The sequence below is a fragment of the Periplaneta americana genome, chromosome 2 (genome assembly GCF_040183065.1).
Source record: "Periplaneta americana isolate PAMFEO1 chromosome 2, P.americana_PAMFEO1_priV1, whole genome shotgun sequence".
Classification (NCBI taxonomy): Eukaryota; Metazoa; Arthropoda; class Insecta; order Blattodea; family Blattidae; genus Periplaneta; species Periplaneta americana.
Window position 1 is genome coordinate 217,184,237 of NC_091118.1, and position 27,667 is coordinate 217,211,903.

The 27,667-nt window shown below is 38.2% G+C and overlaps 1 protein-coding gene across 1 annotated transcript in view; it reads left to right on the forward strand.

Annotated features, from left to right (window-relative positions):
* Positions 1 to 27,170, forward strand: part of LOC138695129 (pepsin-2B-like) — a 41,648-nt gene extending 14,478 nt beyond the window's left edge. The window contains exons 4-9 of the mRNA XM_069819548.1: positions 5,933 to 6,036; positions 10,484 to 10,716; positions 14,375 to 14,675; positions 20,168 to 20,272; positions 22,496 to 22,699; positions 27,052 to 27,170. Coding sequence (XP_069675649.1) covers positions 5,933 to 6,036; positions 10,484 to 10,716; positions 14,375 to 14,675; positions 20,168 to 20,272; positions 22,496 to 22,696 — 944 coding nt within the window. The 3' untranslated portion in view covers positions 22,697 to 22,699; positions 27,052 to 27,170. The remainder of the gene's footprint in view (positions 1 to 5,932; positions 6,037 to 10,483; positions 10,717 to 14,374; positions 14,676 to 20,167; positions 20,273 to 22,495; positions 22,700 to 27,051) is intronic.
* The last annotated feature ends 497 nt before the right edge of the window (positions 27,171 to 27,667 follow it).

The window sequence follows — 27,667 nt, forward strand, 5'->3', positions numbered from 1 at the left end:
TGAAATTAATGACATTACTTATTGTATAATAAATTGATAGCACTGAAGATGGAGAAAGAATCCTTTTATGAGAAATAAAACCATACGTGTATATAAAGTATACAGATATTAAACAAATATGATCCCTAATTTTATAATATAATTTATTACATATAAGTAAAGACCGGATTTTTAGGTTTTTAAAAAGCCCATTTTAGATTATTGTAATAAGTGGAATATGTATTTTTAGTTTCTTTTTTGTCCAAAATGTGAAATAGTCGCAAAAATTGCCTGATTATTAAAAATGCACTCTTACAGTCAATTTTAAATAACCTAACGTTTTCCTCGGTGGTAAAGATAGAATAATTTCCAATCCACTGTCATAATAAATGCGATTTCACTTGTTTTGGCATAGCTTAACAAAACACAAAATATAAAAATCCAATGTTAACACCAGAATAAGACAGACTGCACGGAGACCTCGGAAAACTTCACAGCTCGCACCCGCACATGCAAGGCCACCATCAGGGAACGTGCCCGAAAGCTTCACGAATTTCAACAATGCGACTTTTTCGCAGTTCACCTCAACAGAAGGTTCAACCCTTCTACTGGCATGCCATATCTGCGATCAGTGGAAATTCAAATCATTGCCTCTGAAACAGGCCGCTACACAAAGCAAGACGGGATTCCATGGTAACCATTTTAACAAACGATTGAAGGGATAAAGACTCCAGATTGGGTCGCTTTCTCCAGTGCAGAAGAAAGTAAAAATTATAAGATGTATTGAAATTTCTAAATATATTTATATAAAATGCAGTGAATACAGAAAAAATACCTCTTATTTATGATTTCGCTTTTTTTTTAACAGAATTTACATATACGACTCTTATGATCAGACATCGAGATTTTGGATCCGATAGAATAAGTTTACTACGTCCGTACTATAGGCAGCTTTTTCATTTTCTTGGAGTCGGCAGAAGAAGAGACATGTGTACATGAAACCAAGTTCAGTCCAGTCTGCTGGTTCTGTACAGTGACGTTCCAAAAAAAGGCAACTAATTTATCAAACATTACAATAAAATGATTGTCAGAGGAGAAAAATTCTATAGAACCAAAAAATTAATCTTTATATAGATTAAAATAAAAATCCTATCATGCGAAATTTTCAAAATTAATTAATATGCATTTCCTTTCGGCTTCTGTCATAAGCACAAGTGCAATACTTACTCAACATACATAATAATTCTACACAACTTATGAAGTACAATACATGGTACTGTTACAATGTAGCCTACTACAACACACACTCTGAAGGTCTCAAAACTAAACTTTCTTCGGTAGTCGGCAAGACAAAGTTTATATTGGGAGAAGCTCCGCTCTACATCACATGATGTAATGGATTTATTTTAGTAGGTTATTTTACGACGCTTTATCAACATCTTACGTGATTTAGCGTGTGAATGAGATGAAGATGATAATGCCAGTGAAATGAGTCTGGGGTCCAGCACCGAAAGTTATCCAGCATTTGTTCATATTGGGTTGAGGGGAAACCCTAGAAAAAACCTCAACCAGGTAACTTGCCCCGACCGGGATTCGAACCCGGGCCACCTGGTTTCGCAGCCAGACGCGCTAACCGTTACTCCACAGGTGTGGATGATGTAATGAATGCAAAACGAAAAAACACTAAGTCATTGAAATCTATCTTCGCTACCCAGCAGTGTCCGTAGACTTCTTCCCTGCTAGCATGTCTTTTATGTCACAAAATATCGCATATATTCTTAGACTAATTACATAGATAACCACATGTACAGATCAAAACTAGACTACTAGCTATCTCCTGTCCTCTCTTCTGATAAAGTGAACTAGGTGTACGGGACTGTTTTTATTGTCAGAACAGTACCTCCTCTCCCTGCCTTATGAGTATGACAGAGTAAATAAAGCACATGGGACGACAGGTAGGTCGCTGCCCTCACTGCCCCCACCCACTACAGTCCAGCTATCCAACTTGAAATCGCACTGTTTTCATCTATCGGGTCTAAAGTCTCTAAGCCTGCTTATGATCATGATTCGGAATATTATCTAAGAAATTATGAGTTTAGAAGTAAGGAAAGAAATAGGTAAATCCTATAAGTCTGGTCCCTACATATAACTATCATTATCACTGCGGAATAAGGAAAAACTGTTAGCTTGTATTTACTAGAAGCAAAGTCGTAAATTCTTATTGCATTATGCAACAAGGACCCTGTGCCTCAACTGTTATCGAGGAACTCTGGGTTCTTCCGGTCTACTCCCCGAGGATGACCAAGTCATCGTGGCTGCGGTTATCATCCTGAACAAGCCTGAGGAGGCTGCGACATTTCGCAAGGATTGAACCGAGGTGCTTGCATGTCCCCGACGTGACGTGCTGAGACTTCACAGAAAATTAAATTTCGTCTCCAAAAATCAGTGAGAACACACCACATGTTTCATTTTTTTTTAATTTATCTTCTAACACGCACGAAATGGTAACCGTACAAAACATAATAGTACATTATGCAACGAGCCTATAATGGTAGTAATTCAGACGGAAGTATGTTATGAAACGAGCGCAAGCGAGTATCATAATTTTCATACGAGCGTCTTAATTGCCATTATAGTCAAGTTTCATGCGACTTTTTATGCTCGACCATATTGATTTTTTCCGGCAATTGATGAAATGAATTTGCGGGAATGTGCTTTTTGAAAGGCTGGAAGATGACTGTGAATTGATGTTAATTTGTGTGTTGTTTTTTTTTCGACTGAGTGTAATATTGTCTAATCTCGCGCTAGTTGTCTTTCGATTGCATATCCGAGAATAATCGATACTTGCGCTTTCATATTGCTACAATGAATAGTATTTTGTGATTGGTGGAACAAATGAACTTTAATGAATAGATATACTTTAATGAGGTCCATTAAAGGGCTGCTACCAGGTGTATAATTACTACATTTCGGCATGGTCGAGCATAAAATAATTTTAAAGTCTTGCAGAAGAAATATCGTATCAATTATCAGATTATAAATTGAATATATTGCATTAAAAGATATAATGTATCAAATTAGACAAATTATAAAGAAAGTTTGAAGAATCCTTTAGGAAAGTACTCTAAATTTCACGATATGATAACAATGCTTAAGTTGACTTGGGTTGAGAATAGGACTTGAATGGAATGTATGAGTCGGGAGGGGTGAGACAATCAAGCAAAATACATTCTGACTTTCAAACACAACTAAATTAATTCCGCTTAACAAAGAAAGCACGAACACTCAGCAATGGCATGCGTAAATTTTGAGAATGCCAACAGGAGACATTTCCAAGAATATAACTAAATAGCATGGCCGGTGCATACTGGACAAGCACCAAGCGTGATCTGGATATCGTCTGACTTTGAAGTGCATCTCATTTGCTGGTGTAAAGTTTTCTGGTTTATCCATGGTAAACATTTCCCTTTCCTCGGCATCGCGTTGCTTTATATTTCACGTTTTCAGCAAACTCATCTTAAAATGAACTTGCTGTAATTGGACTGCGACAAAATTTGCATATAGTTCAAGACTTCAGAATATTAATTATTAATTCTAACGATAATAATTTCATTTATTTCTAAATTTGTTTCCTTAATGTTTACAAACTTTTTTACGTGTAGTTAAAATTAAAGTGAAGGTGATAAAGCAAACAGTTTCTTTGTGAACACGAATGGAATGAGTAGATTATTAATTTAGAACACACTGAACGATCAGATACTTTTAATGAGAGGTTTTGGTGGTTTTCACAATGGTTTTGGTCACTAGTCAGACAATTTTATTCTGTTGTTCGTTGGTAGCATTAAAACAACACAATACTATGCAAGACTTGTAGGCCTACAATATGAACTATTAGCACTGTAACACAACTCAGTGTGAATAATGCAACATTATAGAAGAAGTGTAGGCTACTTCATTATACGAGTATTTCACTCCCTAAGTGCAATTTTAGCAAACATAACGGACCAAAATTGATAATGTAAAAACTTAAAAATGCATAACTGTTGTATGGGGAGAGTGTGAAATCAGAGCCAACCTCGGTGCTATGATGGTGAACAAGTGAGTCTCTCAACAGAGAAATGCTTGTTTAACCCAGGCGGGAATATTTATTTTCCTTACGACACAATGGCTCTACAGCAGCGTTTCTCAAACTTTTATGAAGTCGGGATCACTTTTTAAAGTCAGAACAGTTCCGCGGACCACCTTACTCTTGTTCCCTTCGAAAGAAAATTTATCATTTATGTAGCATATTTCAATACCAGTATATTTTAAAATTGAATTAAGGTTCGGTACTTTGGTCCTCTGTTATGAATTCGGGTGGTCCCTGGCTGGGTTACAGGCGCGGCGCCAGATATTCAGGGAAAAGATGTCGAGAAACATTACGTATATATAATCTTCATCTTACGATGTTTGGTGACGTATACACGTCCGTTGATGTGACATATTAATGAATTAAAATACTATTATAGTCACAATCATGCCATAGTACGAAAGAAAAATTTCACAACCTCGAGCGGGAATCGAACCTGCGACTTCCTGTTTATGGCATGATTGTGACTATAATAGTATTTAAATTCATCTCGTATATAGTGTTTAAATCCCTCTTTTGCTGCCGAGAGTAGAATGGGTAGTCGATAGACGGTTAGGGTAATAAATTTCATAAAATGTCAGTACTGGGAGAAAAAGTGAAATTCGATTGCCACGTGTCATTTCCAAACTCTGAGATTTTAAGCTATAGTGTGATACGCAATTCGTTTGAATTTTATTTTTTCTTCTGTCTTTTTTGAAGGACCATAAGGGCAGACCGCGAGGACCACAGGTGGTCCGCGGACCATAGTTTGAGAAACGTTCTCTACAGCATTTAACACTTGTCTTTGCTCACAAATGACAATTTCTTGTTAACGCCTGACATTACTCCATTAAAAGCAGGGTTCCCGTGCTATAAGTTGTAGAGATCCTGGTAGAAAATATTAATACGTCCTTTCAAAAGTTTCATTGGTTCCTAGCCTTCGGAAACGTAGAGTATGAGGAGGATATCAAGCAGGCTAATCAAAATGATACGTAATGATGTAGTTGTCAGTTGGAAACCTTTAAGGGTATATGTACGTGAACGACCACAAATATTATCAGAAAATGCAGGCTCTAAATTTCTAAAATTTTATAAGGAAATGAACTCACAATTGGACAAAAATTACAAGGTACCACAACAAGACTTATTAGAACTTAAATATCTGATAAAAGTATAAAAAAGGTTACTACTACTAATAATAATATTTTTAAGAATTCATTTTTTTACTTTAAATTAAATTTTCCAAAATTTGGACATTTTCACACATATTATTTCATAACTCCACAACCATTAGAAATAGAATTCTGAAATTTTGTACACTGATTTAACATGCATTTATCCAAAAGGTAGACTACAATAATCCTCATTTCTTTGAAAATAGAAAAATTAGGTCACACAACATTGTGTAAATTTTAACATATTTTATATAGGACAAATAAAAACTTAATTGTATTAAAATAAACAACTCTACATGTATGAGAGTAGTCTACCTTTCAGAAATAAGTGTTTATTACATGTAGGAAAAATATTAAAGATGTCAGCGAGACAATGTTATGGTTACGAAATGATGTAACTGTAATTTTTTTTGCTTTTTTTTCATACTCTGATAAAACTGGTTTGAAAAATATTATTAGTAATATTTTTTATACTTTTATCAGATATTTAAGTTCTAATAAGTCTTGTTGGAGTACCTTGTAATTTTTGTCCAATTGTGAGTTCATTTTCTTATAAAATTTTAGAAATTTAGAGCATGCATTTTCTGATAATATTTGTGGTCGTTCACGTGCATATACCCTTAAGCGGGCACTAGAAAAATACGTATAATAAACCTGCAAACTGTTTCAGACAACCACCACGAGTATGACTGCCCCAACCCCAGCGCCTACACCACCAGCATCTCCTACGGCACCGGCAGCGGCTCGGGCCACTTCTGCACCGATGACGTCACTGTGCGTACCAGGCGAAGGCTTACACACAGCCATCGCTCACTACTGCCATATTATTTACATTTTATAATTAGTTTATACCATTTACAAATCTGAGTAGAGAATGTACCACAGCAGTTGCTACTAATCTCGTTGCAAGCATGACATCGGCGTACAGATTGTCTCCCTTTCAACATGTTTGGGGTGTTTTTAATTATATCACAGGCGGCTACAACCCTGACATCTAATTCCATGTCCGTCTTTACTGAATTCTTATAAACAGATGACTTTAGATATCGCCACAGGAAATAATCGAGTAAATTCAAGTCGGGTGACCTCGCAGGGTAGAATAGGGCCTCCTCTACTAATCCAGAGACCAGGAAATGTATCATCCAGATGGTTGAGGACATCTAAACTGGAGTGAGGCAGTGCTACAGCCACATTCTCTCACGGACAGCAAACGGCGCGCCCTCCAACAACTTAGGCAAATCTTGTACGTTACGCAAGTAGGTATGCTATAGTGCTCACCCACGTATTTAAAGTGAAAAAAGAGTTGATCTTAATCTCGATTCGCAGACCCCAAGCTCCTATCTCAAAATGTTCATCCTCTATTTTCTGTGTAATGTCTGCACACATTTATTGAATCGCTCAATATAAGCAAGAGATAGCTCATCATTTTTCTATAGGCCTATACACTTTTAACATTTAAATATCACTGATTAACTTTCCAACTGCTTTACTGTGTTAATATTTAAAAATTTACCTGGCGACTGGTTTCGAAGTGTTGTTCTTCATTGTCCATAGCCTAGTGGAGATCCCGCGCTGTCTTCTGGTTGCCTGTTGTGGAGGGGTGCGTTCACCTACGCAGAACACATCACAAACCCCAATCACAACTACAGCAACATAGACAACGACATGAAAATACTACACATCTAGCCAAAAAACTAGACACTTGACACCCTAGAACAATATGAAATGTATAAACATACAAAACACACCCACATCACATCCTAAAGACTCAACTCAATTTCCAAACACACACCCTTTTCATGAACATACCCCACTACAACAGGAAACCAGAAGATAGCGCAGATCTCCGCTGGGCTATAGACAGTGAAGAACAACACTTCGTAACTCATTTAGAGGGTTAAGCAATATATTCAGGGAATTTTACATTTAAATTAGAATTCCGTTATTTCCTCCCCTCAAGTCATTTACAGTATTGCCAACTTCGATGTCTTCGTACTGAATCTGGTGGATTTGATTTATTTATTGTATTTATTTATTTATTTATTTATTCATTCATTTTATTTATGTATTTATTTATTTATTTATTTATTTATTTATTTATTTATTTATTTATTTATTTATTTATTTATTTATTTATTTATTTATTTATTTATTTATTTATTTTAGTTAGAGTTCAGAAGGAAAATGATGTCCTCGATGGTCAGAGGAATTTTGAATTTTCAGAATTTTTAAAGGTTTCTGTAGAGTTTTATTTTCTACCTCCCTTTGCGACGTCAACGCTAGAGAGACTGCCAATGTCAACAATTCGTTTACTGCGTTTTACGCTTCTTTTGAACTTTTCAATAGCAAGAAAGTTCTTTGATAGCAGGAGGCCCGTGAAAAATTATAATTAATCAGCAAGTTTATTGCAGTAACATTACATCTTCTAAAGACTGTGGCAGTGCCTGTGTTGTGATCACGCTATCCTTAATCACTGGTAAATATAAAGTGCCGTTCATTCAGAAATTTAGAAAAGAGAGGCTGAAAAATGTTTAAATGGCCGGCTGCTAGAAATGTTTGCGGACTCTACTGCAGACAGTGAGGTGTAAATTTTTTGATGCAATTTAAAGGCTAAATTTAATGATTTATTTGACCATTCAAGGCCAACAAATATAAAACTGCGGTTCAACCATTTCGTTTATCACGCCAAACGAAACATAAGCTTCCTCCGGCCGAAAACGTTAATTTGAATAACTTATGATGAAATAAATCAAAGGGGCTCGTTTACAACCCGGACAGGAAAGCAGTGCACATGAGCCCAGGCTATGTTCGACCGCGTTTCCGCGTTGCGATTGCAGCTACCTCGATACGCCCTCAAGAACAATGCGCGGTCTTCCAGTTCTATCTGCATAAATTGTACAGCTGAAAATGAAGTAAAGTGTCTTAATTTTGAGAATGACTTCTTGCGTGCAATCCATAAAAAAAAACAAGTTCGTTTGCTTACATGCGTTAATTCTAATTGTATATTTTTCACTAGAATATAAACCATAAACGGTTATATCATTCGCAGCTGAATGTTTGTAACGATATTGCGAAATTATGTGATAGGTTCATAACTCTCATGTTTCAAGAGTGGGGTTCAATCTAGTCTACTGCTATTCTCACCAGTTTCATAGACATTGCCCATAATATAGAAGTTTTTCGCCAATCATTCTTGTTTTGTTTTTGGTTTCTGCGAGTCCTTTCTCGTAGTACGTTTACTATTATTATTATTATTATTATTATTATTATTATTATTATTATTATTATTATTATTATTAGACTATTATTATTATATTATTATTATTAGACTATTATTATTATTATTATTATTATTATTATTATTATTATCAGGCTTAGGATCCGAGACAATTTAAGAATGAAGTGAAGTTACAGTGAAACGGAGTACTGATGGAGTGAGGTGGTGCTTTGAGTTTTGTTTACCTGTACGTTAGAGTACAAACCGGTTCGTGATCAGAGGTACAGTATTTTTTCGAAATCAGGCCATCATAGTGCATTTTCAATTCATAGTGAACAATTTTTTCGAACTAGTTGGAAGTATGTACTACATGGTTATTCATTGTGACGCTAACGACTTCAACGTCGCCGAGGGACATGAAAACCTGTGAGGTACGTCTCCTACTTCATTTTCCACCGTCACTAGATTGTACTATTAACAGTAGAACATAATGAAGCACATTGACGTCGTTGTTTACATTCACAGCATGTCTGTCAAGTAACTCTACGTATAGTCAGTTGAGCGCACATTGGTTGCTGAAGTGTCCCGGATCCTAAACCTGATTATTATTATTATTATTATTATTATTATTATTATTATTATTATTATTATTATTATTATTATTATTATTATTATTATTATATGCAATAGTAATACCTAAAAGATTTTACTAGCCTTGGTAACGTTTCGTGCTAAAGAAATAGTGTTATGTAAAATACAATAAAACCACAGTCTAGTATATACAGTCACGAAGCTTGAGTTTATGAGGTTGCTAGGAACAATAGACTGTGCAGGTACTATTTCGCATTGTCTGTAATGAGGCGATAGTAGCGATCCTAGTGGTTAGCAACTATCTACGGATGCATATTTACTACGTATTGAGCTTCGTGACTATATACTAGACTGTGGTAAACATCGTTAATCCAGACTTATTTAGGTAATCCCGACAATAGACTTCATGGGAGTACAAGAGGTTAAGTTAGATGGGAATGGCATATCACAGATAGGCGATTACTTATTGTATTATGGGGAAGGAAACGATAATCACCAATTAGGAACAGGATTCTTTGTACTTGACACTCGGGAGGAAATTAAATACAGAATAAATATGGGAAATGCCTGTTATTATTCGGTTGAGAACCTTTTGTCATCCAGTCTGCTGTCAAAAAATCTGAAAGTTAGAATTTATAAAACAGTTATATTACCGGTCGTTCTGTATGGTTGTGAAACTTGGACTCTCACTTTGAGAGAGGAACAGATATTAAGGGTGTTTGAGAATAAGGTTCTTAGGAAAATATTTGGGGCTAAAAGGGATGAAGTTACACAACGCAGAGCTGCACGCATTGTATACTTCACCTGACATAATTAGAAACATGAAGTCCAGACGTTTGAGATGGGTAGGACATGTAGCACGTATGGGCGAATCCAGAAATGCATATAGAGTGTTAGTTGGGGGGCCGGAGGGAAAAAGACCTTTAGGGAGACCGAGACGTAGATGGGAAGATAATATTAAAATGGATTTGAGGGAGGTGGGATTTGATGATAGAGACTGGATTAATCTTGCTCAGGATAGGGATCAATGGTGGGCTTATGTGAGTGCGGCAATGAACCTCCGGGTTCCTTAAAAGCCAGTAAGTAAGTAATCCAGACAATACAAAAAAAAAAAAAAACTTACGTAAAAATATAAACGTGAGGTTTTAAAAGTAGCTGTAAGTCAACAATGGCATTGGTCACATATATCCGCGACGGTTAAAAATGTCGCAGCAGGATTCAAGGGCAATCACGCACAGTACGAACTGCACTCCTGTAGATTTTACGTCTATGCCCTTTAAATGTACAATAGGCGCTACAAGCAGAGTTTTAATGTACAGTAACTGGGTTACGTAATTTTGTTAATTCGGTAGTTCACAACTTGTCCCCATTAGTCCTCTATCGCCCACTCAGTAGTTCACAACTTGTCCGCAGTTCGGCGGCCTCACGGCGCACGGGCAGGAGTTCGTGGTGCTGGACCACGAGGACAGCTTCTTCGCCAAGGCGGACTTCGACGGCATCCTCGGCATGTCGTACCCGGCGCTGACCTCCTCCTACCAGGTCACGGACCAGTACGGCATCCCGCGCACGCACCACATCAGTCCCGTGTTCGAGACCCTGGTGAAACAGTACGGCATCCCCAATGTGTTCTCTCTCTACCTGGCCCTGTAAGTGTGCTTTCCCATTGCATTTTTTATGCCTTTCGTAACAACTTCTTTCCTTCATCATGTTGCTAATTATGTTCCTGCTTATGCGAGGATCACTCCAAAAGTAATGCACGAAATTTTTTTATTTATTTTTTATTCTACACATTTGCAATTTATGGAGGTCATAGATACATCTTTCCTGTTTGTATTCAAATGTAATTTAAGGCGTTCCCGTGAGTGGCGCCGTGATAGCACTCCTTCAACTGGCTGCTGTACTTGACATTCGACAGAAGCAACGTGCTGTTATCGAGTTCCTGTGCTGTGAGAACGAGACAGTGGCAAACATTCACAAGAGGTTGAAAAAGGTGTATGGAGATGCAGCTGTCGTTCGCAGTACGGTTAGTCGGTGGGAAAGCAGATTATCTAGTGAAAGAGAGCACGCCACAATATTCGGGATACTCCTCACGGCGGCAGACTCTGCACTGCACGAAGTCCTGACAATGTGCAGAGCGCTAACGTGGTTGTGGCTGACAAACGCGTAACAGTGAAAGAATTGTCACTCCAAGTTGGAATAGGAGAAACAAGTATGTGCAGAATATTGACACAGTTGGGGTTAAAAAAGGTTTGTGCCAGGTGGATTCCGAGGATATTGATAGAAGCCCACAAAGAAACCCGAAAAACAGTGTGCAATGAACTTTTGGACGAATATGAGAATGGTAGGCATGACTTTCTTGCAAGAACTGTGACAGTAGATGAAAAATTGCTGCACCATTTTGAATCGGACCCAAAGAGGCAGACAATGGTGTGGCATCATGCAAATTCACAAAAAACTGCGCCTTCGGCAGGAAAAGTTATGGCTACTGTGTTTTTCGATTCAGAAGGGCTCTTGCTTGTGGACATCATGCCACACGGAACTACTATTAATTCTGACGCGTATGTCGCAACTCTCAACAAACTTCAAGCTCGACTGAGTCGTGTTCGACCAGCTCGGGAGACGCAGGATGTTCTGCTATTGCACGACAAAGCACGGCCACATGTCAGTCACAAGACCACAGAACAGATCAGAAAACTTGGATGGATAATATTGAAACATTCGCCTTACAGTCCTGATCTGGCACCATGCGATCACCATCTCTTTGGTAAACTGAAGGAATCCCTTCGCGGAACGAGGTTTGAAGATGACGACTCCCTCGTGCACGCTGCTAAAGAGTGGCTCAGATGTGTTGGTCCAGACTTTTACCATACAGGTACTGTATATAGGGCCTCATTTCAAGGTGGCGTAAGGCAGTTGAAAGGGAGGGAAATATGTGGAAAAGTGACATTTGTTCCTAAAGGATATATCTACATTCTGTGAAAATAGCAAAGCTGTAGGATAAAAATGTAATTTTTAAATAAATGTTGTGCATTACTTTTGGAGTGACCCTCGTAGTTCATTTTCTTACTACCAGTCAAGTGACATATTATATAGGGTGCGTCAGTGAGATATGACGGTTTTTATTGCCGTGTTGTCGGACTTTCAAGACGAATTAAAAGAAAACATATACTGGAAGAAATCTAGTACAATGCAATTTATTAATGTCTGATTACTTTTTAAAAAACTACATTTCGTAAGAAGCCTCCATGGCAACGAATACATTCCTGCAATCTGCTATGAAAGTTCTACATAACTTGCCCCAACAGAATAGGTTCGATGGCACTAATTTCTTTCCTTACGTTTTGTTTCAACTGGATGATGGTGCAAAGCTTGTTGCGATACACCCTACTTTTGAGATAACCCCATAGCAAGTAATCAGCTGCAGTCAGGTCAGGAGATTTTGGCGGTCGGGCAATAATCTCCAAATCGTGAAATTATTCGTCCTGGAAACGTGTTTCGGAGACAGTTCATTGAACCATGAGCCGTGTGCTACGATATGATATACATATTTCGTCATAGGATTTCTTATATGTAATGGTGGACCTCACATTTCCACTTATACGGTGCCACCATTAACAATCATTACAAATAACTCTTCTTTGCAGCATAGTTTAATAAAACTACCCTAATCCCACTAGCTATCTCCCTCTTGCTCGTCTATTTAATACTTATCCTACCTTGTTTTTGCTATTCGTTATTTATCCACTAATTCACATACAGGCTATCTCACTGTTTATACCAGTTCACTTCTACAGCCGATTCGTTATTCAGTTCGCTCACTTGCACCATCAATAATTTCTTACTATTCACACCTTCGTTACTCTGAAGCCTTGATAGTAATCTTTCCACCTGTTGTTTTCTTGGTATTTTACTAGTTCACTAATATTGGTCACTCATTAATTCGGAAAACACTAGTCACTAGTAAAACAGGTCGTTATCAGCCAGCACTGATCTCTGCGCTCGCTTGTCTCCCCACGATATCTCGTTATCCTCCACGGCTCACTTAACGTTTCATTTAATTCCTCGATTTTTTTTACCGTCATGCTTCTAAAATCTTTAAAATCTCCAAAAATATCCCCAACGGACACAGTATTAGTCTTTTAAGTTACTTCTTTCACATTATCATCTTCACTTCATGGTTTAGGCTCAGTGCCTGTTCCGTCTTCACATTTTATTCAGTTCCACCTCTTCCTAGGACGTCCGACATCTCTTTTGCCTTTAGGTTGGTACTGTTGTATCAGTGCTGGGATTCTCTCGTTATCCATTCCAGACAGGTGTTCTTTCCACTTTTCTTTATAATCTTCAACTTTTTCGTTTATGTTGTATATATTTAATTCTGTACGGATATCCTCATTTCTTATCAGATCCCTTCTTGTACATCCCTTCACTCTGCGAAGAAACCTTATCTCTGCAGCCTGTAATTTACTTTTATCTCGTTCTTTAATTATCCATGATTCGCTTCCATATGTCAACACGGGCACCGCCATAGTTTTATAGAACTTCAGTTTTGTTTCTTTTCTAGTTTTATTTTTTAGTGTTCTATTTATTGTTCCGCATATCCACTGGAATTTGCTTATTTTTTGTCAACATCTCTACCTACGTCATAAGTTATATTACAACCTAATTTTTTTTTCTTTTTTTTTTACATTGGGGATTTAATTGAAGTGAATTTTAATGGCAGGCAGAGTAATTATCTCATGCCCCTATGTTTTAAATTGCTTCCAGTGCACTTCATTAGAACCAGGTACCCAGCTTCGAAGCCGTTAGCCCTGTGAACTTACAGTATATTTATTTTCCCTTATTATCATAGTACAGGTTATCTAAGCAATTAGCAAGTTCTTTGTGATAGTAGAAGAGAAAGAGTGGGGGAAGGGAAGTGGTCCGTGGCCCATTTCTTTTAGGGCTCATCCCGACATACAACCTAAATAATCAAAATGAGATACTTGTTCTATGGGCTTATTATCAACTATTATTTTTGTACGAATTGGAAATTTACCACTGTGGGCCATTACTTTAGTTTTATGAGTTGATATGCTCAAATTATAGTTTTCTTTTCCTAGTAGGTGTAGTTTGTGATACTTCTTTCACTCTCACCCTTATTACTATCATTTCCTCCCCCATTTTCACATCCCGACTCATGGATTAGTTTTTTCCCAATCTCTAGTCTTCTTTCCTTTTCCCATGACAAAAGTAATAGCCTATATGATTTTCGACATACGTACGATAGATAGTACTTTACTGGAGGTGCGAATTGCGCTGTTGCAGGAACAGTAACGGGCAGAGCATGGCCTTCCTGGGGGGCTCCGACCCCGACCACTACCTGGGCAACATGTACTACGTGCCCGTGGTGCCCAAGTCCGTCAGCGTCGTCAACCAGTTCGGCTACCTGGTGGGCCACACCAACATGTACACGTACTGGCAGGTGAACCTCACCAGCTTCAAGGCCGACGACCAGCAGATGCTGGCCGGGGGCTCCACCGTCCTGGTGGACAGCGGCACGTCCTCCCTGGTGATCCCCAGCGCCGTGTACGCGCGCATCCCCCAGCTGAACACGGGGAGGAGCACGGTCAGTGTCTTTGTCCACGACAGATTACGTTACCCCACTAGGGATCTGAGTGGTGCGCTTGTCCACGTTATTGCAAAACGAGCCACAAAATTAAAGGAATAATAATGTTATCTTCCTAAAAGCCAAATTGGCTAGTCTCTTATATTGAGACAACTCACCCTGCCTAAGGTATTTCCGTGGTTTTCCTAAGGCGTTAAGACAAATGTCGGGATGAGTCCTAAGAGAAATGGGCCACGGACCTATATGCCCTTCCCCATAAATTCCCCTTTTTACTAACAAACAACTTAATTCCCTAGTACAGAATCTATAAAACTAGTGGCTTGTGCAGCAAATGCTGCTGCAAACTAAGTTCGTTAGACGTTCAAATAAATATTTTTCAGATTTATTTTCAATGAAGAATACTTCTCTTTTTTGTAGTTATTTGCTTCCATAATAATGAAACATACTCCCTCTGAGTAGATTTTTTTAGGCCAAATACTTTTTCTTGAACCTATCCAACTTCAGTTTTTGAGATTCAATGCGAAAACGCAAGTATCAATGTCAGGACGATAGCAATAGCTATTTCAGGTCATTGTGGATTGTAGGCGAAAGTTAAAAAAATGTCAGGTTTGCTAAGCTTTCGAACAATAGCATTTTCGTATAGCTGCTGCATGTAGAATTTGAAATGTAGAGCGTAAAATCATTTTATCCTACTAAGAGATCTTGCTGAAATGATCTGGAGACTACAAAATTTTCTAGGCCTCTTAGTTTATCAGTAAGCAATACCTTTTGATCTTTCCTTAGGAACTGTAATTTTTGCGCTCTCTCGAGCCAATACTGAAGACAATGACACATATCAATATCTATACTATACCGCCATTAAGTATATGAAAAAGACCTAACCCCACTGTTTTAATAAGTATAAAAATATTTCATTTTTAATAACAATATTATTATCTTACTTAAGTTTTGTAGTTATATATAGCAGCCACTCAGTAAATTATAGAAATGAAGATCTAAATTAAGATATTCTCTACATTTACTTACATAACCTCAAACGTTTCACTTTCATGTCATCAATATAGTATCAATATTATGTAAAATTAATGAAAAATAGACGCATCATGATATTAACTATAATAATATTTAATTTCTAATGGTAACAATGTCATCAAACCACCTCAAGTTTCGTAGATTTGAATATCCAATACACAGCTGTACTCAGAAAAGTATACACTGCAGGATCAGTTTTTAATAACAAATTGAATTGAGCTCTAAATATGTCGGCAATCCTGCAGGTCATGGCCTTCGTGTAATAGCCTATTGTTTATTGTAGTGTGTGTTTTGTTCTGAAATTCAATCAAGTCGGCCGTGTTTCAATAAAATTAGTTCTCAAAACTGACAACAGATGGATTTTGGAAAATAGGAAAATTATGTAGGAAAATTGACATTTCACTGAAAACTACTACTTTTCCGAAAAGTTTGCGTTCCAAGCTTCAAAATGAGGGGCCATTTATTAAAATCCGTTCAGCCGTTTGACCCGTAATTTCCATTACCAGTTCAAATTATATATATAGATAGATTACGAAATACATGTGCAAGGTCACTCATTTAGTCGCAATGCGAAAGGACAGGGAACCTTTCAATTTGTAGATTCAGAATTCACGGCGTCTCTCCTGGCGGTCTTCACCTGCCTTGTCATCGAACAACAGACGACAGAGTCTTCTCGACTCCTCCTGCACTGCGAAATGACACAGTTCATTTCAATGTGCAGATTTACACCAGCCAGTCCTGTCCCGTGATCACTTTGATCACATTTCCGTCCCCCCGCGTATGTGGTACCTAAGAGGTTATGTCCATTTTCGGTTTTCCCCTTCAAAATTTTCTAGAGCTCCTTCGGTGGAGCAGCGTAACCCGGAGTGAGACTACTGACCAACAGGCTTGGAGCTGACATATTTAGTTTCTTGCAGCCCCGAACCCCTTGCAAGGACGCGTTTTGCGTACCTTTTAAATTTGTCCTCCCAATTCTCCTCTTTCAATTCAATTCAATTTGAAGGAAGAATGTCTGACTTTTAATTGGACAGCCTGTGCACGTGTCCCACTGCAATGCTACACACCATCACGCTTATATTGTTGATGCTGATACGATGAGCATTTACAGACGGCATATCAGCAACTATGTTGTTTCTTGGCGTTGGCGACATGACGCCTATCATTCGCTAGAGGATTATCCGTCATTTGTCTTACTGTTTGAGGAAACCCAAGCGAGAATCGAACCCACCCCAAGCATAGTGCCCGCTCGCTGGGCTGTATCCAAAAATGTCTGAACTTCAAGTGTAAACAACCAATCTCGGTCCCGGGTGCAGGTCTCACCGCAGTCAAAGTCGGCAGAGGAAAATCCAAGACTACCATCTCACACTCTAATAGCGGAAGAGGCCAGTTTTGAAACTGCATTGCACTCCCACATCTCGAACCAGAAGAGGTAGATGACTTATTCAGAAAAGTGCTTATGGCGATACTGTATGAGAGGAATCCTAAATTTGAAGCATTTTCTGACTGAAGTCTTCAAAATTATGTTCCAGACGATGTCCGTTTCTCTCCTCAGATATTGACAGAACACAATTATATTCTAATCTATGATCAGTTTCTCCTAAAATTTTGACTACCACGTTCTTCGTCGCGCGGTATCTTTCACGAAATGTTGTGTCACTCAAATTTTCAAAACGATCGTTTCTTAAATGGTTAACATTATCTCCATCTGGCTCTCGAGCAGTTCCAGATGTAACAATTCTGCGTCGAAACGTTCCGCTGTTTTGTATTGCAACCAGTAAACATTTAAAGGCGGAAATTTCTGTCACTAAACTAATGATAGCTTTACTGGTTCGTTAGAGCTAAAGAAGCTTGGTGAGCTATAAAAATAATGTAATAACGTTCTTTTTAGAAATAAATTGGGATACTCTTTTATTATATGTACGGCATAGTATATTAATAACAGTAATACAGAAACAAAAATATTCTCTTCGTAAAACAAAACGTCGGCCTGGGTGGCGCAGTCGGTAGAGTGCTGGCCTTCTGTGCCCGAGGTTGCAGGTTTGATCCCGGGCAAGGTTCATGACATTTAAGTATGCTTAAATTCGACAGGCTCATGTCAGTACATTTAATGGCAAGTAAAACAACTGCGGGACAAAATTCCGGCACACAGGCGACGCTGATGTATCCTCGGCAGTTGCGAGCGTCATTAAATAAAGAAAATTTAATTTAATAACAAAAAATAAACATCTTTCTGTTTCAAAAAATATATTCTTTAAACATTAACACACCAGATGAATTTTGTGATAATTTTCTGGATGTGTTGGTTCTCATTTTTGTAACCAGTTTCCCGATGTTCGAACGCAGTGACTGGGCGACATTCAGCCTGACACTGTGCGTTAAGTTCGTGTCTGACAATGAGCTTCTGTATTTTATTTTGCTATTTTCATTAAAAAAAATAGTTGTTCCCATATCTATGTTGATGCAACATACGTGCAGCAAGTCTTTGCAGTCTTGGGAATCTAGTATACGGAAAGTCATGGTAACAATTACTTAAGCTTGGAATTAGACTTTTGCGTAATCCACCATGTCCTGGAACTTGACATTTTCACGGTGGATTAACCAATCACAGTCACCGTGAAAGCCTAAAAACTTATATAATCACTTAAGCTCTTTGTGTTGTTATATTTATCTTTCAACATGTCGTCACAATGACTGCAGTAACTCCAATTGTTACTCAGTCGAAACGCCTTTTGCTTTTGAGCTTTCGCAAACAGGTTTTCCTGCTGTCGAGAACAATGAATTCATATTAACTCCCTTGTTTCACCACGAACAGTTTTCATCGCAATACCTGTACGTACACTGAATTCCCCGTAGTGTACCGCAACCTGCTACACTTGCACAGAAGACGTCACTACTAGCAGCACATACAGGGACATTTTATTTTTACTTCAATTTTTATTGTACCTGAGTTTTTTAATGTACTTCACTCCCACCCCTTCTACTAATGAAGTTCAACCGTCCTCCACACAGATCCAAGACCGCAGATAGTAAGCAGTACTGAGTTAGTGAGTATAGTACGTTCCAGAAATATGTTCGCGTTTTCCAGTGACGAAAGAGCTTTCAATATTGAATCATATTTTCGCACAGGTACTGTCCGCTTGCCTACGTCGCATCCCGATTTCCCCCACCTGCATCTGCTCGCCCCTCTGTAAAAGTTGGGCTGTCTTAGCTCTTTTGTGAAAACATTAATTTCTGTTAGGAATTGGGCTTTTACGTAATATTATACAGCTGTTTAATTTAACTTAAATAAAAGGGCCTCGTTTAGTAATTAACTGTCACGTGATTTCCCCCCTTTCTACAATCCTGCGGAATAACCACTTTGACGGACAGTAGATAGCATGTCTGAGTAATTTTATATTTTCGAGTCGCGCAAAAGTGAAGATTGAATTTACAGTACGTAGAGTAGGTACAGAATTATTTCAACATGAGTTACTAATACGAAGGACGAAACTGGTAATTGGAATTAGATGCAATAGTCTATAGTGCGATAATATGCACAAAAGAACTGAAGCCTGTATCGAAATGAACGGCCACCATTTTCAAAATTGTGTTTAAATATTCATATGATTATTTTTCAATTTAACTTCTTTCTCTATATTGTACGCTAATGTGCTGTAGACAGTATAATATACACTGCATAATGAATACGTCCACATGGACAGCTCAGTTCGTGAGTAAAAACACTTATTGTTAATACAGTACTGTACTTTGATTAAACAAAAACCTAATGAAAATTATCAAACTCATAATCGCGATATTTCCTAGTTTACGTAAATGGATGAACTACTTTTCTTCCTTCCTATACCTAGTAGAATGATTTGTTTGTGTTTTACGCCAGTATCATCGAACTCCAGTCGTGGAAGGGGATAGCAAACTGTGTTTCCGGTTCTCTAAAGGTGTAGACAGGTTAATATTAAAAATGTTAGTAAAAATAAAATGATGTCTCTGTACGTCTCAAGAGAGCTGACTTGTCTAGTATTTCCATAGCAACTTCCGTTGCAGAAAATCCTTTTATTTTTCGTATTAATGTGGATCGAATGTAGACGTGAAGTATTATCTTCATCAAATCCTTTATTTTTAGTTCACGTTGTCGCATACTTGTGACTTTCACGACACACAATGTACATACAAGATCCGTTTCGTTTGTTTGCGGTGAATGCACTAAGAAGTGAAAGGTAAATACACACAATCTACGAACAATATTACTGCATGAAGTGTAAATCAGATTGCTCAATAAAACACATACACGTCAAAAATTATAAGCTACTTAAAATATTCGATCATTCGCATCCTGCAGATGGAACCTGCAGTATATCATGAAGGTGGAATCCCAAAATGTTCCTCCCCAAAACAACAACGGCGGTAGTTTCACAACGCTGCTGATTATGCTGATAATGGTGACGTTGTTTCGTTGTTTGCAGCTTTCATGCAGCAAGTCAAGTCAGCTGCCCACCTTCACGTTCGTGCTGGGCGGCAAGTATCAGTTCAGCCTGTCCGGCCAGGACTACACCATCAACATCGGATACGTGAGTGCACACAACTTAAGGCTGGTTCACAATAAACCGGGAACGAGAATCAGAATGAAAACGAGAAGCAGAGGACGTGAATATGAAAATTTTTGATTCACAATAAACCGAGAACGTAGACGACTATGCATATCGATATGCATGTCAATAACGATATGTAAAGTCGATATTACGCATTCTGATGTTATTTGTGTATAATTGACCAACGGCGTTCTCTCATGAGTACAAGGCAGCCAACATAATTACAGGTTAACCAATTTCGAAATTTGAACTGAAACATTTCATTAGGTACGGTACTATAAATATGCCCATGCATCTTTATTATCACAACCTATTTTAAGTCTACCATAACGTAAAATAATTAGAGAAGAAACATTTGTAATAGAACAAAAATGAACACAACAGTAGTTATTGAATTGAAGCGTGAATATGTAGTGTGTAATACAACCAATACAGTAATAAAATATGATTCGTTTACGATCGGTGTTCAAAGATGCAGCTATTGAAAGCCACGTATTCTCCTTCATTTTCTCATCTTTATACGAGGCGCGCCGCTTATCGTAAACGTGAGGATTTTCCTCAACACTCAATATCAGAATCTCATCAAATAAAACTTGCTCCATGATGCACAGCACAGAACAAAATAATGCATAGGTTATGTCACGGTCTTCTTGCTACATAATATATGACGACAAAATAGCTTTTACATGGCAATAGAATGAATCTAGTGGGCTGTGATCGGAAACGTGAACGTCAAAGTTGGAACTTGGCCAACTCTCCGTTCCCGATCCCGGGCTCCAGCAAGCTTTTCGTTAATTGTGAATGTTCACATTTAAATGTACAAATTTTAACAATCTTACCGTTTTCGTTTTCGTTCCGATTCTCGTTTCCGGTTTATTGTGAACCAGCCTTTACTTATTAACTTTTGTCAAGGGAAAAAATTCCGTTTCTGGTACAGAATACACGATCTGCAGACGGGATTGCACGTCATGGCTGTTCGCCTACCCTTCCAAATCGTTCTTGTCAATCTTATCTCGAAGCAAGATTGCTTCATTCAGACATGAGCGCGTCATCCTGGCTACACGCCTTTCTTTTTTGTCGTGAATACGTCCACAAGTTCCGTCCTCTACTAGGGTGCCATCCGAGAAAGTCGACCAACACATTTTCGCGCCAGTTTTGTTACGCCTGTTATTTCTAAACTACGCGACATATTCCGATGAAGTAAACGGCGATCAACAGACGAAGGATCAATGTATCCAACATGACGTTGAGTTGGAGTGGGTGACGTCATTTAGCTATCCGCGGCAGAGGGGAAGTTAAAGCACTAATTGACAGATCGCGCGAAAGCCGAGATGGAGTAATTCGAGAATGTGAAGCGACAGAAATAGAACGTTCACAGAGATTCCTAACGAACCAGGCAACAATCAGCAGACAAGTTAAACTGGCCAGTGAAGTTGGGTAAGGACAGAAAATTGACAATGTCGAGGCATATGCAGTGTGAGAGCGGATACATCTCATCCTCAAGAAGTTTTCACCCATAGAGCTTGCGCCTGTTTTCCCCGATACAGCCTACCCCAATTTTTGTTCAGTTATGTTATAAATACGAACATTCAAATCTAATCTAGGCACAAGTCTTTCTTTTTCCTGGTTCTTATGTCACGTTGAACTTTGGAAATATTCACGTTTCTTTTTTTACCGTGAATATTAACCACGTTTCTGAGTAAGCGCTAAACAATATTCCTGTGATAATATCCAGATGGGCGTATCAACAAAACTGCAGGTTTATAGAGAGCCATAAAAATATGGAATGATTTTTCCTATTTCATTTTTTCTCATGTCCATTGTAATTCCCACACGATAGTTTTCAAACACAGACTGGTTCAATTGAAAGTTTCTCAATAATACAAAATTTGTTGACGTCTTCTGGCATGGTGTCCTCACAGTACTACCCCCAAGCTGACTGACAGGCTGTGACGCACGCGGCCCGGGTTCGAGTCCCGATCGTTGTGGCGGACAAGGTCGAGCTCCATCCCCGATGGGGCCAGGGCAGGGGGTGAGAGTAGTTACCTACATACTTAGTGTGGTCAGCTGGTGAGTTGGGGATGCACAGAGCCAAAATGCAATGACCTAGGTGTCCGCTGTGCCTTCATGTTTCACAAGTTGTACGTCGGGAAGCACAGGCTGTCCAGAGAGCCATATAGACTCTTGTCATTGTTATTGCAGGGCACGTGCCAGATCCTGGTGTCGAGGGGCAACTGGATCCTGGGCGACGTGTTCCTCAGGAAGTACTACACGGAGTTCGACATGGGCAACAACAGGATAGGCTTCGCGGTGTCAAAGCCAGCCCAGCAAGTCAAAGCTACGCAGACAAAGACGCAGGCGCAGAACTCCCCTTCTTACAACGATTACAACTATTACTACTAGCAGGTAACACGATGAGAGTCGCAAAGAGTTACCTGGAGGTATGTCTGAATGGATGATTGGCCTTACATACTCAGGCTTACCTCCTAGACTTATAGTTCACCAAGAAGACGTAAGAGGTCGTTGAAGTCAATTATTTCCCATGGAGAAATGTGATCACACGAGAAAGAGAATTCCTGCATGCTTCTCCGTTCATTTGTTCGCGATTCCTTGGCGCTGTTTTTAAGTAGTATATCCACAGTCTATACTTGTTTTTTTTTTTTTTTGAAAGATGGGACATGACAGGAGCGTTGCGATCGGAAAAACAACTGAATGTCACATAGCGTGGTAGGCCTGTTGCTATGGTAACAACGGTTGAGTTGCCAAACTTACAGTTCGCACGTTGCGAGTGCTTAATAGCTCTCTTGGCGACATTTATTGTGCACACAATGTTAGCATTGGTACGTTTCGTCTTTGATTCTCGTCGATTTTTGTATTGTTTTCTTACCTTCACGTCAATTGTTAATGAATGTTTTAACGTCACCCAACTTAACGACAATTGCTACCTTCCATCAGCTGGCAGCGTGGTAGTCTATATTGGCAACACGGCACTGTAGTTCCAAGCTCGGCCGCTTAACTGTCATGTCCCATCTTTCAAAAAAATAAGTATAATATAACCATTCACGAAGCTTGAGTTTATGAGGGTACTAGGAACAATAGACTGTGCAGGTACTAATTCGCATTGTCTGTAATGAGGCGTTAATAGCGATCCTAGTGGTTAGCAACCACCTATGGATGCATATTTACTACGTATTGAGCTTCGTCACCGTATATACTAGACTGTGGTATATCTATAGTTTCGCTTTATTAGTATTGTTATAACTTTTTTATTTCCCATAAGCTTGGAAAATATTTATACATTTCTGTGCGTTCTAAGAAAAATGTATGATAATAGTTCCTTGAATATTATAGTCGCGTCGCTGTTATTCCCGGCGTGACTCCTCTTTGCTTATGTCTTAGGAAGTCAAGGCTCTATAAAGTCTAGGTAGGTAGTATCTTTCGCCATTTTTGTTCTTTCGTTGCTGAGCTACCAGACGAGGGATCTATTTGCCACACCGTTAAACATTATCATGTCGTAGCTCCTATGATAATAAATCAAACGCACTGTAATTCAGCAAATAATTGAGCGGCAAATAACGTCCTCGTGTGCTTTCTGCGAACGCCAACGAAAGAGCCAAAATGGCGGGCGATTATGTTATGTATTTATCCAGCCTTAGGAAATGCTTAATATCTTCATCAGCGAATCACAAGACGCACACGTTTAAATGTAGCCGATCTGCAACGTGATTGGCTGCCAGAAATTAGAGCGACGGGACTATATGTAGCTTTCATAACTTGCCGCTATTTCGCTACAGAGGACTACAAAATGTAACAATTAAATATTGAACAGATGCTTGCAGTACCATTTGTTTTTATATTTACTTTTCCTGCTACTTAATTTTGAGAGCGCTACAGTCGAAAATTTTCAAGCAGTCCTGTAAGTCTGGAGGCATGTAAACTTGGTGCAACATGATCCGGAATTATCAAGACGCACAGAAGTTTCCGGACACAACTGACCTCAGAAATACTCGTAGAGTGCGACAAATTTAAGGCCTCGGGAAGTGTAGGAAGTGTACCGACAACAGCAGTGCTGACAGCGGAGAATATAGCGGATGTCAGTCCCAAGAAGTCCTCGCGATCTTTCTCCCAGCGAAAATGCATCTCTGGGTTCTGCGCGCAGGGCCGCACGGGATTCCAGTTAGAGAAGAGTTAGGCCGGAATATGGATAGGCTATGCGACGCATGTGAAAATTTCATTTCTGCTTTCCCCACCTTAGCGGTTCGTCGTAACGTCTTGATGACCAACGAATGCGCGGTGTTCGATAACGACACCAGTAAGTCCACGTAAGTTTCTTTTTGTATATTTCCATTCATTAATATTGACGAGTTCAATGGATAACGTTTTTAAGTAGCTTGTGGCATTTTATTATTTCATAAACTAACATATAACATATCCGATCGTGACTTATGTCCACCCTGTAGAATCGCGGCGTGTATAGTTGGGGAATAAGTATCTCTTGATCGAACAGATGACGGAGCCAATTCGTTGAACGTTTCTACGACTATGGCATGTGAGAATTAAAGAAAAGTGTTTATTATTATTATTATTATTATTATTATTATTATTATTATTATTACTAGCCGTACCCGTGCGCTCCGCTGCACCCGTTAGAAATAAATATAAAGTAATTACATAATTAAAATAGGACATTTGATCCAGGGAACATTCGTGTTTGATAGAAGGATAAATCGTTTAATATGTTACTTAATTTAAATTGCATCCAAATAATTAAAATGCGATCATTTTGGTCCAGAGACACTCATTTGGTGCAATGACAATTCCCTTAACATGTTTCTAATTTTTATTACATGCAACCATAGTTTAATGAACATTGATATCATTTAGATTTAATGTGTATACTTTATTTTACTTGTTATAGGTTTCCATTGAATTATGGTAATAACTTAATTTTAACCCTTGTTTTCTACGTATTCAGTAAATGGCGCTTGGCCCACTATGGTTCTGAACCCTTCAAATAACTTAAATTATATTATATAATATTACATTACATATATTATATTATATTATATTATATTATATTATATTATATTATATTATATTATATTATATTATATTATATTATATTATATTACATTACACTATATTATATTATATATTATATCACATTACATTATATTATATCAGAAGTTACTGTAATAACATTATAGCATTATGTCCATCTAGAGAAACTACACTTTCCAATGGTGAAATAATAATTAATTATACAAATCGGTTAATTTAGCTTCCGATATTACTTCATACAAACACAGAAACATTCTCTGTAGGCTATCTTTCATAGCTTTCGATTGTTGCTGTCCAAGGCCCCTTATACACGAAGTCATTTGTTTTTTATTTCATTATACGGCCTTAGATGGCAGTTATTTTAATTTTAAAACTCATTTATCTCATTAAATATCAGTCCTATCAAAATTTTGTAAAGAATAAAACTTATCGGAAATCATTTTTAAAGAACCTTTTGTTATGTAACATTTTTCACAAAAATCAATAATAAGCGAGATATTTCGATTTATTTAATTCAGGCCCCCTTATAACCCCCCTTTTTAAATAAAGTATTTTGAATGCCATATAGCCTAAAATCTAAGTTACAACGAACTTAATTTATATTCCAATTTTCATATAAATCGGTTCAGCCATTATCGCGTGAAAAGGTAACAAACATACAGACAGACATACAAACAAAAATTTCAAAAATGCGATTTTCGGTTTGAGGGCGGTTAATTATATATGTTAGGACCAATTATTTTTGGAAAATCGAAAATTACCAGAAAAATTTCGGCTACAGATTTATTATTAGTATATAGATTATTATCTTTACTTTAAGTATTATTTCGACGAAGCTCATGCAAAGTCAGTAATGCTGCTAATACGACGATGATGTTCGTAATTGTGTTAATTTTTATTTAGTTTTGGAAACGGTTAGTTTTTTCGTTAGGAAGTAAGCCCTCAACGCACAATTCGGAATGTTGAAGTTTCTGTCTACGTGGCAGGGGCAGGCACAATGCCACATAGATTTACTAAATAACCACGCTGTCCTTTGCAGCCTGCTGGTTACTCCTGGGTCTGAGTGTAGCCGGTGAAAGCTGTTGAATTTGAGGTGAAGTGAATATTCAAATAGTCTTGAGTCGCATGTTGCAGATCTACTACGTTTAAAAGAATCCTTTGTTCATGAATAAGAACAAAATTCATGCCCAAATTTTCTCAACTCTTAGTAACAGATGATACCACGACCGTAATCAGCATATTTATTTTTTTTAATCTATTCGCCGAACTCAGAAGAGCTCATGACTTCCTTATCATTCGAAACCAGTCAGCAACAGCTGGAAGAGTCAATGAGGCTATTCTTTCAATCGCAGCTGACGAACTGTTTTCTTTGCATTAAAGAGTGACTTTTAAAAGTGGCACAAGTAGTTCGAATGTCTTTCTTCGAAAGGAAATTGAAGCCGTAAATCTCCCTCACTGCTGGATGTACAGCCAATAAGTGATTGTGTGTATCTCCCCCACTGTTCGATATACTGCCAATAAGTGATTGTACATTGTACGTGTATGTATCTCCTAATTTTCAGACATGTACAGTATGACGCCAATCTGTTTTTCTGTATCCCCTCATTTCTGAACGTGTTGCCAGAAGGTGACTGTGTACAACCTGTTCCCTTAACTTGTGTCTAGGTGATGTCATGATGACGTTGTGTGTGTTACAGGTCCCAGGGTAACCCAGAAGCTGGACTCGTTCAACACGTCATATTGACGGAATAGCCGAAGTAGTGACTCACACTAGTATTACAGCCACCTTGTAAATATATTCGTACATGCAAACCAAGCTCTCTGAATTCGTTATTCCAACAAAGCCCCTCCTAGCCCCATCCACACCAGAAGAATGAGCAGATATTTTATTTGTCGAAACTTAAAGTAAACAGATTGCAGAGAGAACAAGATGGCGATTTTTAGGCAATGATAATTGGGAGAAAAAATAGTAAAAAGAAACCTGTCCAACATTGAGCAACAGAAATAACACAGCAACCTTGCAACGATAAGATGTTTTTAAATTTACCTACTTGGAAAGAAGGAGGAATTGGTAGAGGTGGTAATGGTAATGGTAATAATAATAATAATAATTATTATTATTATTATTATTATTATTATTATTATTATTATTATTATAGTGACCAATGAAAATTGCAACTCGGACACGCCACGGTACGGACCAATTTGTTCATCATGCTATTTCTCAATGGCAATGCAACCGTTCAATACTTGGCAAATATATTCATAAGGATCGCTGGACGGTCCTCCCTAATCCTTAAACAGCGCAGCCTA